Raw genomic sequence first — 18,391 nt, 5'->3', positions numbered from 1 at the left:
TGTTGTGGGGTTTTGTTAACTCCAACAGACAGTTTAGCCTCCAGTCTGCGTAATGAATGATCTGCGCAGCGCAGAAGAAAAGCGCCACTTATCACCTCATGATGCGGAGCAAACAGCCCATCATCGATTCAGACTGGGCGTTGGGGGGTGGCTGGGGGGGCGCGTGAATCCTCACACCTGCATGGAAGTGGCTCCCACAGGGACCATAATGCGATTCATGAATGAAAATAACACCTTGCGCTCGCACCTTGACGCGCACAAACCCGTGTTTGGCCGCTGTTCACGCGCCTCCAGAGGCAGCAGTGGCCTGTTGGTGGATTTATATGAAACTTTATGATCATGAAGTGTGTTTAAATGTGGACAGGAACTATTAGCATTTCACAAATCCTCAACCAATTCTCCTTTTCTTCTAAACATCTCAGGCACATGATAAGTTCATATTCCTGAGCTGGATATAAATCAGCTCTATAGTAATGTAAACTTAACCGTTTGTGTGCCCCCACCCCCTCCCCCCAGTCCTCCCCTCCTCCCAAGGGACCACTGAGGAACCGGACTGTTATTCAACCACTCAGCTTTTGTTTGATGGGAACATTTCCCAGATCTAAATAGGCCCTAATAAATTTCTCCTGTTGTTGATGCTGTGAAGCACCACGCTGGTCGCTGTGAACTTTAAAACTTTCCAAGTTGGACAACTTTCTGGCACCTGTGGACACGAGAAGGTCCACGAGCTTCACACACATTCACACACACACACACACACACACCCACACACACACACACACACACACACACACACATACAGAACTGATCGGGTTTTACTCTACAGGTAGAGTTTTAGGGGAGTAAAGGGTCCAGGAGGAGAGGAGAAAACCGGGACAAATCTGCTTTGAGGTATTCCAGCTATTTTCATTTGTTTCTGTTAAGTCACTTAGGTCTCAGCTCCGCGCACACTTGAAAAAATACAAGCAGCCACAGCAGCAGACGCGCACACACATTCCTTACTGTACATGATCTGGAGATTCACTCTCTCTCTCCACGGGAGCCTCGCGCAGCTCCGCGTCCTGCGGGTGTCAGGTGACCTTCCACTGCGCACTTTTTAATTTGTTCTCTTTTTCTTTTCACATCAAAGACAAAAATGTCATAAATCTTTAGAGTAAAATGACTAAAAAAAACTGCAACAGAGAAATGGGGACTTTTAATTATCAGCGCTGCTGCTTGAATGATGAAAGATTTGACAAAAGATTCAGATTAAGACTCGTTTCCATTTCTTAAACTTTGCTGAATTGATGGAGGCGTCGATTTCCCTTTCCATCACCCACCCCCACCCACCTCCCATCCCATCCTTCATCCCTCTCCCCTCCTCCCGGTCGGTGGCTGCTTCAGGCTGTCAGCGGAGCAGCTATAAAACCGAGAGGAGGCTCTGAGGAGGCTGCTGATCCGGACAGACTCGGATGATTTGAACCGGCTGTTAACGAGACAAATCTGCATTGCTTTTGTCAGAGAGGGTGATTAAAGCAGCCTCATAAATGACCGGAGGACTAGTTTGTGGACATTTGTTTAGGATGCTGGTTCCGCGCGCGCTGCGCTCCTTGCTGTGCGTCCTGAGCTGCGCGTGGTGGCTCCGCTCCGGAGAGGCCTCGCAGCTCAAAGCTGCAGCTCTGCCCATCCAGTCCGAAAGAGAACCGCTGCCCTCCAAAGGCTTGTCAGGTAACAAACCAACTTGTTGGGTTAAACTTTGGTTTTCTGTCTGCGGCTGCGCGGAGTCGCGTGAGACAGTAAGGAGAGAAAAACTTGATGAAAATGTGAATATTTCTGTTCATCTTGTCCTAATTCAGCTGGAAGATGCAAACAAGGTGAGGTGAGTTTCATCTACCAGTTTAATGAAAGCTTTGAAGAGAGTTTTCCATCGGCTTGTTGCAGCTTTAGCCTGCAGGGGGCAGTCACGAGCCCCAAGGAGCAGAAAAAAATATAGCAAAAAAATTCACATTTATGAAATATTTGTTGTTTTTAAATCAGTCTCACAGTGTTGACTTTAGCTGTTGCTATTTCTTTTCGCTAATGGCGTTTCTCTTTATGTTTTTTTTTTTTTTTTCCAAAATAAAGGATTTTCACATTCAGATCATCTGTTATTCCCAGGGACGGGTCCAGGATTTTTTTCTTCTTTTAGTTGCATGGGGGGGGGGGGGGGGGGGAGGTCATGAGGAAAGGGTCAAAGAGAACTTTTTAAAAATAAATGGTTCCAGATCTAATGTAAGACATAAAGCAAGATTTATTAAAGCAAACAAACAGATATGTTTTTAATAAAAAATGATTCTGCATTGTGGGAATTAAATCAGCTGCTGTGTAAACCTTTATATTTTACTGACAAGGAGGGAAAAATGTAATGAGCCAAATCACAAGGTTCATGACTGATTCTGCAGTATTATTGGCCATAAACTTTGCACAGTCGTGACATTTGGTTTTTAAGTCTTTTACATCCTGCTGGTGGAATATAATCAGATTGTACAAAACTATCATGCAGGCAGTTGTGATGCTGCTTTGTCATCATCATGGTAGAGTTGATGCAGATAATGTAGACGTGCTCTAAATATTACTTAGAATTTCAGCCCTTGTTCTTCAGAGCCAGATAGGAGCCCCATTTCATTGTTTAGAAGACACACCATCGCTGTTAATTCCCTTCCAGTTTTCCTCGGTTAGCTTCATTCGAATGGATGTGATTCGTGTCCAAAAGTCCCTCCTTTTAGGATTTATTACACTCTTTTGAAAGTTAAAAATGGTTTCTTTTTTAATCTGGAAATTTAATCAGTCAGTTTCTGATGGCAGGTTTCTGCAGCTGAGAGATGATTTATATGATTTATTCCAGAGACACATGAGCAGTGAACAGCTTTTACCAAACTGGACTGTTTAAAGTGTGAAGTCACTTTAATGAAAGAATAATGTGAACCAGCTTGGCAGCCGTGTGAGCAGCGAGTTATAAGCACCATGTAAAATGTGTGTGTGTGTGTGTGTGTATGCCACACACACTGCTCCTAAATGACTGTAAAACTTCTGTGACCCATTCACTCTAAATGCTGTCACTAAATACTGTTTTTATCTGCTGCGGCATCTTTCCAGTCCAGTCAGTTTTTGCTTTGAGGCTCTTTTAGGTTGTTTGGAACCACTGTGGGTAACTACTGAGGGAACTGCGGCCTTTCTTTTGCCCTAAGGGGCATTGTTCCTCTGTTTCTGCCGTTACATGGTTCATCTGATGCAGATGAAAATACAAAGCCAGCTCTCTAACCAGGGAATCTTTATGCGCTTCCTTTGTTATTTCTTACATAACTTCTTCTTTTATTGAATTACTTTAAAAGTATTTCCCAGGACAGGTCCGGCTGAGCAACTTTACATCTTCCATGGCGCCTCTTGGACCATTAAGATTAAATAGGGTGGAAGCCCGGACATCAAAACTCATGAGGATTCGGTCAGCTCTAACATGCCTCTGCAGTGAACTAAGCAAGACTGATTCCTTCAAAGTCTGGAAATGGGTGAAATTTAGTTGGATACTTGATAAAAACCATGCATTTTCACCTTTTCTTTATCTTAACCCTTTCAGCTCTTTTTTTTAAAGCCTCTGTAAAAAAATGTGCAGGGTAAAGTGATTCTTTGAACAAGTTAGATTTTCATTACCCCCAAAACTTAAATATCACTATTAAAAAATGCTTATGGAAACACCTACATTTTGAAAAACCTCTCTAATATCCCTTTATAGTTTTTATACTGATGGTTTTTCAGACATGCAAATGTGGAAATATATCACAAAAGCATAATAAAAATACTTTTTTCATATTTACATGCAGCTGGACTTGACATGGGGGTTGTGTGAGCAGTGCATTTCAAATGAAGATGGCTTCTGGATGATTTCTTTCTGAATGGGACAGTTTTGTACCTTCATCTTCCTCAAAGTGGAGTCTTCATGAGAACTATGACTTATGTGCTGAACATGCACACACAAAAACAAATCGCAACTGCTTTTTGTCCACATTTTTAAAATATTTGTTAAATTTAGCAAAAAGCTGTAATGGAAACACAGCTACAGTAAAGGGACATTTGTTAAGATGTGTAAATGACAGTACATGTGTTACTGGTGGAGAATAAACAAAAATGGCACACAGAACAAATAAAAAATCTTTCAGGCTCTCCTTAAAACAGAAACACTTCCAGGATAAATGCAAATGTTCTCGATGCAACTGAGGCGCTTAACATTTATGAAATCATAGAGAAATATGTGAACACTTATACAAAGATTAATAAAGTGACGCAGAACTAAATTAATTGAGTTCGTAGTGCAAACAGTCCAGATAACGTCTCCAAAATGACCATTTCGGTTCTGTTTTCATCATCATGCCAGACACTAAATTCCAGGCAACATCAAGTGCTTCGAGAGATTTTTTATTTCTTTTTAGAATAAATTCTTGCATAAAAACCTAATAATATCAAAAGTTATTTTATAATGGAGTGAGTTAAAAAAGGCAAAAGATTGAGATGTTATCTAATATTTAAACATAATCTTTGTGTTGCAGGATGCTCATTTGGAGGTCGATTTTACTCTCTGGAAGACACATGGCATCCAGATCTGGGGGAGCCCTTCGGCATCATGCACTGTGTCCAGTGTCACTGCGAACCTGTGAGCTTATCTTCAGTCGCTTTACTCCTCTTACAAGCTGATAAGTTCCGCTCATTGTTTACAGCTGTTTGTGTTTCTCTGGCAGCAAAAGACCCGTCGCGGGAAGGTGTTTGGGAAAGTGAACTGCAAGAACATCAAACAGGACTGTCCAGATCCGGACTGCGATGATCCCATCCTGCTGCCTGGACACTGCTGTAAAACATGTCCGATAGGTAAGTTTCACCTTCCTGGTCTAGAGCCAATAAGCTGCTGTAAAACATGTCCGATAGGTAAGTTTCACCTTCCTGGTCTAGAGCCAATAAGCTGCTGTAAAACATGTCCGATAGGTAAGTTTCACCTTCCTGGTCTAGAGCCAATAAGCTGCTGTAAAACATGTCCGATAGGTAAGTTTCACCTTCCTGGTCTAGAGCCAATAAGCTGCTGTAAAACATGTCCGATGGGTAAGTTTCACCTTCCTGGTCTAGAGTCAATAAGCTGCTGTAAAACATGTCCGATAGGTAAGTTTCACCTTCCTGGTCTAGAGTCAATAAGCTGCTGTAAAACATGTCCGATGGGTAAGTTTCACCTTCCTGGTCTAGAGTCAATAAGCTGCTGTAAAACATGTCCGATAGGTAAGTTTCACCTTCCTGGTCTAGAGCCAATAAGCTGCTGTAAAACATGTCCGATAGGTAAGTTTCACCTTCCTGGTCTAGAGCCAATAAGCTGCTGTAAAACATGTCCGATGGGTAAGTTTCACCTTCCTGGTCTAGAGCCAATAAGCTGCTGTAAAACATGTCCGATAGGTAAGTTTCACCTTCCTGGTCTAGAGCCAATAAGCTGCTGTAAAACATGTCCGATGGGTAAGTTTCACCTTCCTGGTCTAGAGCCAATAAGCTGCTGTAAAACATGTCCGATAGGTAAGTTTCACCTTCCTGGTCTAGAGTCAATAAGCTGCTGTAAAACATGTCCGATAGGTAAGTTTCACCTTCCTGGTCTAGAGTCAATAAGCTGCTGTAAAACATGTCCGATAGGTAAGTTTCACCTTCCTGGTCTAGAGTCAATAAGCTGCTGTAAAACATGTCCGATAGGTAAGTTTCACCTTCCTGGTCTAGAGCCAATAAGCTGCTGTAAAACATGTCCGATAGGTAAGTTTCACCTTCCTGGTCTAGAGCCAATAAGCTGCTGTAAAACATGTCCGATGGGTAAGTTTCACCTTCCTGGTCTAGAGTCAATAAGCTGCTGTAAAACATGTCCGATAGGTAAGTTTCACCTTCCTGGTCTAGAGCCAATAAGCTGCTGTAAAACATGTCCGATAGGTAAGTTTCACCTTTTCTACTCTGCTGCATTAAACGCTCGTTTTCTCAAACAGGCCTCGAGTGAAAGTACCACCCATATGTTCAGCCTCATTCACACACAACCACCTACCTTTCATACACACTGCTGCACACAAAATCCACCTCATTATGGAGTTAGAGCTCCCCTGCACACACACACACTCCCACACACACACACAGGGTGGGTCCTCATCCTGCGCCGTTATTTAGCAGGTTGGGTGTTTTTCTACTCGAGCGTCTGGTAATGGAACGGAAAATAAAGGTAAAGCTCTGTGGGGACAACACTGTGCATTATGTGTCGAGAATTGAACAGAGCATGTGTGTTGTGGTGAAGTTTTAAGGAAAAGGCTGAGTGTGTTTGTCTTAGCTTTGGCACTGTTGCACCTGGTATGTTTGTGTTAGGGATGGAAATGGTGTGTGTGTGTGTGCGCGCGTGTGTGAAGACTCTGTGCACCTGAGGATACAGTATTGCTGAGTAGGAAGAAGTGAGTGTGACACTACGCAGAAGTCTCCAAGCGTGCCCGGTGGAGCGATGCATGGAGGTGTGTGTAGTGTGTGTGTGTGTGTGTGTGTGTGTGAAAACAAACAGACCAACTAGACTCCCCAGAAAACGGCCAGTGAGCTTTTCTTTCTTGTGAACGTGTCAGACAAGTTGTAACTGGTGTGTGTGAAGCTGTGTGGTCGACACATCAGGACCTGCAGCAGTTTTTGTTGGGATTTTAGTCGTTTTTAGCACTTCAGATTCTCCCAGATCAGCATATTAATAAGTGAGGAGGATGGTGAGACCAGGACCGGATTAAAACCTCTGATCCTGTCCTGAATATCAAGCCTGCAAATCGGGACTTTTGAGATCAAAAAGACAGAAAGTTTAAGTTTTCCTTATACGCTGATGATGCTGTCATTTTTTATTCAAAGTGAAAAGAGTAAATCACTTCTTTCAAATTCAAAAAACATGTTTATTTTGAACATTTAAGAAAAAAAAAGGTAACCAGAACTTTTACCACATTCAGACTTTTTACTGTGATGGGAGGAACTGGACGTTGGGAGTGAATTTGATTCTCTCGAGATCTCACTGGACTCTGCATTATCTTTTAAAGGTTGTGTAAAAATAAAAACAAAAATAAAAAAAGCTCAAATTATTAAATTTATCTTACTGAACCATCTGACCTTTTAAGATCTGATCCCACAAAAAAGTAAAACAAAGCTTTTATTTAGTACTTTAACTAAGAATATGTAATTAAATATACTATAATTGAAATTTAAAATACAAATAATAATAATCTGCTTATATGTATTGTATTACTATGTAATATATCAAAATTACTGTCTTGCAAAGAAATCCTCCAGGGGACAAAAAACAAGTAAGATATTGTATACAACTAAGCGTTTACCATAAAGTGATGAAATATTAGGGTGTAAATTGCCAGTTTGTTTACAATTGGACTTTATATTTTTGCCAATATCTCAAATTTAGTCGTGATCCAATTTCAATGAGATTTGATTTAGGATTTTCTGACTGATATGAAACATTTTCAAACCCTAACCCCCCTAACCCTAAGTGTTTGAACACAGTAATTTCCTTTCAAATTAAAAAGAAACACCATGAATTAGATCTCAGAAACATTCTTTTTTTTTTTTTTAACTTTATAAATCTTTAATTAACTTTGTTTTTCTCCACTGGCTTCCTCCTTCATTTAACATTTTTTTAAATAGATGCTTGACAGTGTTTGTGTTTCTTCTCATGTTGTTTTATTTTTATTCCATCTTCTACCTGCATTGAGGCTTTGCATGAAAATTAGCATTCATTGCTATTATTTGGCATGTTTATGTGATACGTCCCCCCAAAATATTAAATAGTCTGCTTTCTCCCAATTAAATGAACAAACAAAGAAATAAATACAATGCTGGTTTCCTCCAGCAACAAAAATCATAAAACAAATTAAAATTTGTAAGACACTGAACGCATCATTGTTTGTCTTACAGGCAGAGATGACAAAAAGCAGGTCGACTCTCTGCTGGACAGCTTTGAGTTTTTCCACGAGAAGGGAAAACAAGACGACCTCCACAAGTCCTACAACGACAGATCCTACCTGAGTTTTGAGGACACGAGCCCCGGGGAGAGCCGAACCGGTACCAAAGCTTCAACTAACACACACAAACACACCCTGCAGTGGATTTGTCTGTCAGAATAAAGTTTTCAGGACTTTAATGAGAAGTACTGAGCCCTTTTCTCCTCCTCTGCAGACTTCGTAGCGCTGCTGACAGGCGTGACGGCTTCATGGCTGCCCAGCTCCAGTGGAGTTGCCAGAGTTCGTTTTACTCTGACCAGAAGCAGCCTGGCTTTCTCCATCGCATACCAGAAGTAAAACACACACAAAAGAAAATATCTTACTGTACGATTTAGACTTTAGAGACATCTCTGCTTTTAAAGCTGCAGTTTAGTCAAGGAGTAAAGTTTGTTACATATGGTGTATCGTTACTTTTTCCCTTTTTATGGCTGCGTTTCTGACATTTCACCCTTACTTTCAGGATGGGCCGTCCCAGTAAAATGATCTTCCTGGACTCAGATGGGACCCCTGCTTTTGAATATAAAGTCCCCAGAGGACAAACGGATATGGTGAGAGAAACTCATCTCCTCTGGCTTCCATCAGCGTTGCATTGGTCACATATGTGTGTGTGTTTCTGCTTCCTGAAAGAGTGAGAAACGAAGTGTCGGCCTGACGGATGCTCTCACCCGGGACATTGTGCTCACACTGGATTCTTTTCTTATAACTCACTGTGCAATAATAAACAGTAAACACACACACTTCCTTTCCTCTTCCCCGCCTTTTTGTAAACATCTCTGACCATCAGAGTTCTGTCGCGTCCTCCTTCAGGTTTGGGGATTCGTAAAAGCCCATTTTTATCTTGATACATCAGTAAATGTTGGTGTAAGAGTAGTAAGCGTACATCCCAACAGTCTGACTGCATTACCGCTCATTATATTCCAGCCAAAACACACACATCTCCGTATTCCATGTCAGACCTGCAGGCAGAAACCTCCTAAACACAGGTCCCACAAATCGGCCTGTTATTATCTTTAGATAAATGTCAGCTTCAGGCAGCAGAGGACCTGACAGAAAACTCTGGCTCAGAAAAGTAAGGAGGAAGGGGGTGAGGGGGAGTTTGCTGAAGCAGAACTTTTGGAGAGAGGAAGAATTTTTCACTTGTTACATCACTGCCTGGTGGGGGGACAGAGAGTATTGCTAATTAAAATGGAGATTACCCCTGAACTCTGAGTTATGAGACGCCGGCACGCTGCCATGTTTCTTCCCTCCCCTCCACACATGACTTGTGTTTTTTCTGTTGAAGCTTTGCAGCCACGACTTGAGCAAAAAATGACTTTATTTGGTGTTTAAAGTAGGACCAGCTTGTCGTCTGTCTGCTTATTTAGGTTAATGTTCTCAGACAGGTGAGCGTCATCTGGGCTGCGTTTGTGTGTTTGTAGATCTGTGGCGTGTGGAAGAACGTGGCGAAGCCTCTCCTCAGGCAGCTGCAGGCCGAACAGATGCGCATCAGCTTGAGCACATCTACAAGCAGACGGGAAGAAGTGGAAGGAAGGATCATCAAACACAGGGCGCTGTTTGCAGGTGAGCCTGTCGTCGACTGAGAGGATGCAGATATGATGCAGAATGACCACCCGGTTGCCATGTTGTGCTAAATAAATTAGCTTTGCCGAGAGGAGCTTCATGGATTTACACCTTCTATTGATACTTACATATTCTTTATTTCTTTGTTGCCAAATTAAACATGACTGCTACCAGATATCCCTTGGGTTATCTTACAGCAGGGGTGTCCAAAGTCAGTCCTCGAGGGCCGCTGTCCTGCAGGTTTTAGATGTATCCCTGCTCCAACAGTTTGCTTACATTAAATGGATCCAGCAGTCAATGACGTTCTGTACAATGCCTGATTCATTTGAGTCAGGTGTGTTGGAGGAGGGAAATATGAAAAACTGCAGGATTTTGGCCCTCGAGGACTGGAGCTGGACACCTCTGTCTTACAATGTCTGCAAGGAAACAAAGCAGAGTATCATCAGGAGCACCTATGTGCACTCCAAAAATCTGATCCTTACTTGGTCAGCTTTATATGATAAGATCAGTTATCTGATTAGAAGGAGTCGACTTAACGCCGGCTTAACGCCGTGCACCAATCTATTTATATTTAGTTTGTATGAATATTTGCATGTGCAAAAGCTGTGCTTCTTTCGTCCCTGTTTTTTTTATTGTGATGTGAGCCGAGTATAAAAACAAAGACAACTGTATGCAGCAGTGGGAAGTTAAAAATATAAGTGAAGGAAAACATTCATTTGTATTCTATTTTGCAGGTTATTAGCTCTCACATGAGCAGCTACTGCTCAGACAGCAGGCCCTGTTGTGTTTAAAAAGAAAATAACAGGAAGTTACATTGTTAAGTATGTGGGTGCAAAGAAATCCAACAATAGACTGAGAAATGTGGAAAAGGATTTGTCTAATATTGGATGTCACAACGGGACATAAATGTGTCCAATCTGATTATTCCAGCGATCTGATTACTCTTAATCATCGGTTTTTGGTTGTCATGTGTTAAAACACAAACAACACCAGCGACAACTACACAACCAGTTCACTTCAAGCAGTTCTCGTTGTTCTCTGAAATAATAAATTTGAGCAAATAATTTAAGTTTCCTCAGAAATCAGGGTTCCATTTATAAACCAAAATCTTTTGTAAACCTCGGACTCAGTTAGCTTCTGATTGGTTTTGGCTTCGGGTCTGCCAGACATCTTTCTGTCTCTCCTCCGGAGTGGGATCTTATTTCTTGATCTGATTAAGTTGTTTTCTGTTATTCTGAAAGGTACACTACCAGTCAAAAGTTTGGACATGCTTTCCCATTGAATCCAGTGAGAAAGCCTGTCCAAACTGGTAGTGTGCGCTATTTTCTGTTTGGAGAAACGTACCTTTTTAAATCTGGTCGATCACCACTTATATTTGTTCTACTTTTAGGTCTTTATTTGACCGGAATGGCTTGAACTTTAAGCTTGAGTAAACCTGCTGTAACCATAAGCACGTCTGTTAGTGAAGGTGTGTGTGAGTGCATGATATAAGCAATAAGTTGCATTTAATGATGCAGATACTGTAAATGTGATCTGCAGAGACGTTCAGCTCAATGCTGACATCGGAGGAGGAGAACTCCGGGATGGGAGGCATCGCCATGTTGACACTGAGCGACACTGAGAACAACCTCCACTTCATCCTCATCCTGCAAGGTCTTGTCAAACACAAAGGTGAGAAGCAGGGAGGGAGGAGGAGGAGGGGGGCAGAGATGATGAGACACTTTGAGTTTGATAATGTATCTTAAAACAGAAGCGAAATGACAAAGTGACACAAGGAAAACTCTTCCTGTCTCCTCAGAGCCCGTCCTGGTGCCCCTCAGAGTCCAGCTGCTGTACCGCCACCACACCCTGAGAGAGATCCGAGCCAACATCACCTCTCATGTGAGTGTCTGTGCATGGCTGGATGAAAAGTCAGGAAATCTAAATGAGCTGTAAGCGAGGAGGTCTCAGATGGAGACCAGAGGAGGAGCAGTTATGTTTCTGGTTAGAAACATATGACACAACAACACGCACACCCCTTCTTCCTCCTCTTTACCTTGGAAACGGATGTGGTGTTGTTGCCACATCCTGGTGATGTTGATCCCATCCTGATACATGACCAGTAAAACTGGTGGAGAGGGAAGAGGAGAAGTAGAGGGAAAGTGGCAGCAGACAGATGTGAACAGAGAATGGGACAGAGGAAAGGAGGTGGCAGGAGGTGGAGGAGGAGGAGGAGGAGAGGATGCACTGCTCACACTCTCCTCACACATGTCAGTGGTTAGCGGTCTGTGGGCTGGGATGAAGGGGGAGGAGGGGGCCGTTGAAAGGTGGGTCTGTTTTTAATTCGGCCAGGAACTGCGTGAAGGGTCGATGCTCCATCCGTGAAAAATGCGTGCCGAGTTTCAGCTCAGCTGTCGCGTTACGACTCCTAAAGCTGTCCCGGAGCACGACGCTGAAACTCCACATTGTCAGCTCAGACGTGTAGAAACAGATCATGTTTTACCTTTTCTCATTTGTTCTTGTGCTTTAAACCCAACGACTAGATGAAGAATCATGTTTCTGCTCCTGATTCACACCAGACCTCCGTATACCTTCCTCCCCCTCCTTGTTCAGTCCATTCTTTCCTCCTCTGTCCAGCCCCCTCTCTGTTTTGGCTGCTCGCTCAGTGGATTTATGCCTCATGTATATTTATATTGAACTGAGGCCTGAGGGTCATAAAAGTAACATTTCTTCCACACGCTCATACATCTGTCCCATTAACCCGACATTTCTCCACATCTTCCCAGAAGCCTGTCAGCGTGAAACCTGTCCAGGTCACGTCACCCGTGACATGTGATTGTGACAGCTGTGTTTGCATCCGTCATGCTTCCTCACTGTGTCGTGCCTTTGTGACTGTTGTGTTTATTTAATCTGGAGGAGTTCGGTTTGCCGCTTTGTGGCTTTCCTCTTTGTTTAGAACAAACCAAAACAAAATGGAGCTGAAAACAGATCATCATCCCGTCTCTCATTCTAAATAATTTGCGGGGGGTATTTTGGTAACATGGCAGTGTTGCATCAACATCGTGTCGACGTGCTCTGACACTTAAATGTGACATTTTTGTTGCTAATATTTGTTTACACTCGAATATGGTTTGAAATTCATCCACTTGTTGATGCTTTAGCTTTGCGCTAACTGTTCCAATCTGTGCAGGACCCGGACTTTGCCGAGGTGCTGACAGACCTGAACAGCCGGGAACTCTTCTGGTTATCTCGTGGTCAGCTGGAGATCGCCGTGGCGACGGAGGGCCAGGATCGCAGACAAATCTCCGGCTTCATCGCTGGGAGAAGATCCTGTGACAGTAAGTGTTTGTGAGGACGGATTTTCTGCTGTTTTCTTCTCGTTTGTGTCGCAGTTGTTTCTCCTGAAGCTGCCTTTATGATTCCTGCCTATAAAGCTGCTCTTTCAAGTTCTTGTCGCTGGGGGAAAATCATGTTTATAGACCTTATGTTTGACTTGGTGGTCCACCAAGCCTGTGCATTGATGTGTGTGTTTGTGTGTGTGTGTGTGAGGCAGAAAGAGAGTTTGGGAATGTTGTGGACAGCCCAGCCGTCTGAAAGTGTTCAAACTTCCACATGTGGCTTGTGCATGGGACACACTTGAACATGATAACATCAAAATAACAAGAGCTGTGAAACTGAAAGATGCTCATTTATACACACACACGCGCGCGCACACACTACTGCTGCCAAGGTCACCATGAGCTGGGCCTGACTCTCCAGCACTGTGATTACTAGCTCAACGTAATGTATGAAGAATTCAAGCCTAACACACTTCTTTCTCTCTCTCCAGCTTCAGCTTTGGCACTTTTCCTCATCTGTCTGTGTCATTTTCAGAACTTTTCTCCTCTGTTACTCATTCCCTCCTGTTCCCTGGCCTGCTTCGTTCACCAAGGCTTACCTCATTTAGAGGCTTAACCGCGGCTGCGTTTTTGTGTGAGCGAGCAACAAATCGTATGTTTTTGGTCTTGCACAAAAACTTACATTCAGCCTCTTTTGGTAAAGCAGGATATTTACCACAGAATTCATTCCCTCATGCTGCACACCGGTGTCTGAAAGAGGAAACGTCTGAGTAGAAAGTCGATGGCTACTGAGTGATGTGAGCAGGAATGTGTGTTATATGAACAAACAACATAAACTTATAACTCACTTTATTAAGGCCAACTATTAAAAACAAAAGTAAGGTCAGTGAAAGGCACTGCAGCAACTCCATACATCTAGTCATGCAGACATGGTGAAGACAACTTGCTTATGCTTAAACGGAGTATCACAATGAGGAAGAAAGAGGATTTACGTGACTGGAATGGAAGGTTGTTGGTCTGAGTATTTCATGAACTGCTGGTCTGCTGGGATTTTCACACACAACCATGTGTAAGGTTTACAGAGAAGGAAGAAGAGAAAATGTCTTGTTGATGTCAGAGGACAATAGACAGGCTAGTTGGAGATGATAGAAATACAACAGAAAGTCTAATAAGCACTGGTTCAAAACAAGAACATCATCTCTAAACACACAACACGTCCAACCTGGAAGATGGTCTCCAGCAGCAGAAGACCACACCAGGTTCCCTCCTGTCAGTAAGAACAGGAAACTGAGGCTACAATTCACACAGACTCACCAGAACTGGACAATAGAAGATGGAGAAACGTTGCAGGTCTGATGAGTCTCCATTTCAGCTCCACATTCACATGGTAGGATCAGAATCTGCTGGAAACATCATGACAACATGGATCCATCCTGGCTTGGATCAACAGTTCAAGTGGCTGCTGCTGGTGGAATGGTGTGGTGGATATTTTCTTGGTACACTTTGGTCCCCTTAGTACCAGCATGACATGGTTTAACCACCACAGCCTATCTCAGTCCTGCTGCTGACCATGTCCATCCCTTTCTGAGCACAGTGCAGCATCTTCTGATGGAAACTTCCAGCAGGATGATGCACCATGTCACAAAGCTCACATCATCTCCACCATGACGATGAGTTCACTGTCCTCCAACGACCTCCACAGTCACCAGATCTCAGTCCAGCAGAGCAGCTTTGGGATGTGGTGGAACGGGAGATTCTCATCATGATGTGCAGCAACTGTGTGATGCTTCATGTCAACATGGAGCGAAACCTCTGAGGAACGTTTCCACCTTGTTGGATCTGTCACAGCAAGAATTAAGGCAGCCTGGTACGAGCATGCTGTGAATGATTAAATAATATGTTAAATTTGATCTAATAAAGAAACAAACTTGGCTCAAGGTATTTTGACAGCATCCATCAGTCCATCCTTACATCCAACAATCCATCCATCCATCCATTCAATGATCCATCCATCCGTCTGTCCATCCATCCATCCATCTTCTTCGATGTGTTTTCTGATGTCATTCTGTCTTTGCCTCCTTCAGCCATTCAGAGTGTGATGTCCAGCGGTGATGCACTGATGCCGGGGAAGACTGGAGGGGTGGGCTCCGCTGTCTTTCATCTCCATGACAACGGTACCCTAGACTACCAGGTTTGTTTTCAAAAACCTCTTAAATTTTCAAAGGATTCCGTCTTCATTCCACATCTTTGCTCTTATTTAGTCTTTTTAGATCAAATTGCGGTTCATCTGCCACATTATAGAGGCCCAACATCCGTTGCTATGGAGATGTGCTTATTTATTTGCATTAGAAGTAGACGTTTAGTGATTTCGGTGTGATTTTATGATTGGACATATGCAGTCAAAGTCACAAAGATATAGGAAGGAGGACTTTATCCACTCTTTCCTCTTCACTGTCCTTCAGGTTCAGGTAGTAGGCCTCACCAGTGATGTCATCAGCGTCGCCATAGAGTTGAAGCCGCGCCGTCGGAACAAGCGCTCCATCCTCTATGATCTGACGACAGAGTACAACAAGGCCGCAGGGCAGGCAGTGGGCAGCTGGAGCCGCCTGGAGGCTCGGCACATCCACATGCTGCTGCAGAACGAACTCTTCATCAACGTGGCCACGGCACACAGCCCGGAGGGGGAGCTGAGGGGGCAAATCAAGGCTCTGCCTTACAGCGGGCTGGAGGTGTCCCGACACGGTATGAGCCAGTGGAGGAACTGGGAACTAGTGTAAGGTATTTTCAATGCATAATCCTACATGTCTCATTACATCTCTTCTGGTTCCTCCAGAGTTGCCCACCCTTCTGGCTGGACATTTTGTCTCCCCACCTGTCAGAACCGGCGCTTCGGGCCATGCTTGGGTGTCGGTGGACAAACAGTGCCACCTGCACTATGAAATAATTGTGGCAGGTCTCAGTAAGACTGACGACCTGACTGTGAATGCCCACCTGCACGGACTGGCTGAGATTGGAGAGCTGGACGACACCAGCACCACACAAAAGAGGCTGCTGACTGGCTTCTATGGCTCACAGGTACACAACAGCAAACACACACACACACCTACACACATCTATACAAATACATCAACCACACACTAACTGGTCTGCTTTCTGCAACAGGCTCAGGGAGTGTTAAAAGACATTGGTGCAGAATTACTGCAACACCTGAACCAGGGAACGGCGTTCATCCAAGTCAGCACCAAGATCAACCCTCAGGGTGAAATACGAGGACGGGTACGAAGACCACCGAGCCGGATATTTAAATGTTTATCAACATGTGTTATCATTTATTGGAATGGCTGAATTTAGCCATTCAGATATAACCAGTTGGTCTCCTTAACAGGTTGTGTGAGTCTGGGAAGACAGAAGTGCTTCATTTACAATCACCTGTAATGTTCTATTCAATTCAGCTTTATTTATTCAGCAGTAATTCACAACAAAGTCATCTGAAGACATTTTACAGACTTTAGCAATTCCAACACTTTCATTGTGATTCAGTAAAATCTCATCCACATTAGTCCTACTTATATTCAAACAAACCAGTTGATAAAAAGGCCAGGAGAAGGGATCGCACCAGATGGCAAAGAATTTTATCTTGATTCAGTCCTCCATCCTGAGCACGCACAGGGAGATGGGCAGCAGTGGAAATAAAAGAAACTCCCTTTAAACATGAAAGAAAAACCTCCTTAACAAGCCCTCATATCAGGAAGGAAAGTTTGAAGATGATCTGAAAGGTAGAGATGGTTTCTTCTTCCTGAAGCCAAACTGGAACCTGGTCTGATACTGTTCCAGTTTTAGAACCTCCCGGAACCACAAGTAAACCTGCAGTCTGAGAGTGAAGCTGGGAAAATCTGGAAGTTTGAGGTCTTTAATGGATCTTGGTCACTAAGAGTTTTAAATGTGACAGGAAGAATTCTAAATTTTATTCTGGATTTAACCGGCTGAGAAGACAAAACTGGAGAAATATGATCTCTGCTGATTGTTCTCATCCGAACTGCACCATTTGGTTTGATCTGGAGACTTTTAGGAGCGTTCTGGGGACAGAACAATAATAAGGAATTCCAGCAGTCCAATATGTTGCTTTAAGAAAGGATGTTCCTGCTGTTAACAATATTATATGGATGAACAAAAACAGTCAGAAATGAGTTTTAAATGGGAATCATAGGCTGTGATGGACTGGCGACCTGTCCAGTGTGTATCCTGCCTCTTGCCTGCTAATCGCTGGGATAGACGCCAGCTTCCTCAGTACACTGAACTGGACTGAGCAGTTTAGGGAATGAACAAATGGATAGACGGATGAAAGGACAGATGTCAAAGGCCAGATCATGGTCCCAAATAACATGTTACTGGAAACCAGATTACTGTCATCCAGATTCATTTACAGCTTGACAGTTTTGTCTTGAGGTTCTCAGGTCTGTAGGAACAGCCTCGATCTAGTTTGAACTCATAACTAGAACATTCAGTCATCCATGCCTTTATTTGTTTAAGACGTCTTTGTAATCTGACAAACCGGTGGTTCCATCAGGCTTTGTGCAGAATTATAGCTGAATGAATGTGATTACATTGCTGCTATTAATATTAATCAAATGTAAGCATGTACAATGTGAAAAGTATCGGTCAGAGTACAGAGCCCTGAGGAACTTCTTCTGTTGGATGAGGAAGACTCATCAAGACTCCCGTCCATGACTTTCCTTTTTCCAGGTCCACATTCCAAACAGCTGCAGGTTTGGGACCAGGGGCGAGGTGGAGGAGGCTGAGTTTGATGACCTTTTTGGGAAAGACCCTGAAGAACTGAAGAAGGACCCCCATACCTGCTTTTTTGAGAACCAGCACCATGCTCATGGTTCCCGCTGGACTCCTAACTATGACAAGTGTTTCTCCTGCAGCTGCCAGGTCAGGAGAAAAACCTGAATCTGCTGGATGTTTGAATGATGTGGTCCCAAATGAAAAGTTGAGCTCCATCTGCTTTTGTTCCGCAGAAGCGAACAGTGATCTGCGATCCGGTCATCTGTCCGGTGTTGGCCTGCTCCAGAACCATTCAGCCTGAAGACAAGTGCTGCCCGATCTGTGATGGTGAGACTGATGTTTTCTGGGCTGTTTTGACTTGAATTTGCTCTCAGTTGGAAATTTAGTCAGAAAAAAACATGCAGTGCAAGTTGAAGGACTTTTTTGTGCCTCTGTTTTCTTCCTTCACAGAGAGGAGGGAGCCCAAGGACATGAAAGCTCCCGAGAGGGTGGAAGAACATCCTGAAGGTAGTTATTTTTCTTTTTTATTCTGCATGCCGGTTGTGTTTTGCTGAATGTGAGCAGATGAACTCTGACTCACTCAGGGGCTTTCCTCCTTGCTGTCCTCTGTAAACTTCTTTCCTCTTTTCTGTCTCTCAGGCTGCTACTTTGAGGGAGACCAGAAGATGCATGCCCCAGGAA

General features: G+C 43.4%; 1 protein-coding gene across 1 annotated transcript in view; it reads left to right on the top strand.

Moving 5' to 3' along the window:
* Positions 1-1,510: 1,510 nt before the first annotated feature.
* The window catches only part of chrd (chordin), an 18,724-nt gene continuing 1,843 nt past the window's right edge, over positions 1,511-18,391 (top strand). Inside the window, exons 1-18 of the mRNA XM_079246125.1 lie at positions 1,511-1,707; positions 4,560-4,663; positions 4,749-4,875; positions 7,960-8,106; positions 8,221-8,338; positions 8,506-8,593; positions 9,464-9,605; positions 11,145-11,276; positions 11,404-11,486; positions 12,775-12,922; positions 15,007-15,113; positions 15,385-15,664; positions 15,756-15,997; positions 16,085-16,198; positions 17,666-17,857; positions 17,944-18,037; positions 18,161-18,217; positions 18,350-18,391. The exon at positions 18,350-18,391 is cut by the window's right edge and continues 62 nt beyond it. Coding sequence (XP_079102251.1) covers positions 1,527-1,707; positions 4,560-4,663; positions 4,749-4,875; positions 7,960-8,106; positions 8,221-8,338; positions 8,506-8,593; positions 9,464-9,605; positions 11,145-11,276; positions 11,404-11,486; positions 12,775-12,922; positions 15,007-15,113; positions 15,385-15,664; positions 15,756-15,997; positions 16,085-16,198; positions 17,666-17,857; positions 17,944-18,037; positions 18,161-18,217; positions 18,350-18,391 — 2,398 coding nt within the window. The 5' untranslated portion in view covers positions 1,511-1,526. The remainder of the gene's footprint in view (positions 1,708-4,559; positions 4,664-4,748; positions 4,876-7,959; positions 8,107-8,220; positions 8,339-8,505; positions 8,594-9,463; positions 9,606-11,144; positions 11,277-11,403; positions 11,487-12,774; positions 12,923-15,006; positions 15,114-15,384; positions 15,665-15,755; positions 15,998-16,084; positions 16,199-17,665; positions 17,858-17,943; positions 18,038-18,160; positions 18,218-18,349) is intronic.

Source organism: Telmatherina bonti (assembly GCF_933228915.1).
Source record: "Telmatherina bonti genome assembly, chromosome: 9".
NCBI lineage: Eukaryota > Metazoa > Chordata > Actinopteri > Atheriniformes > Telmatherinidae > Telmatherina > Telmatherina bonti.
The sequence above is the reverse complement of the archived record's forward strand: the minus strand, read 5'-3'. Positions and strand labels throughout refer to the sequence as shown.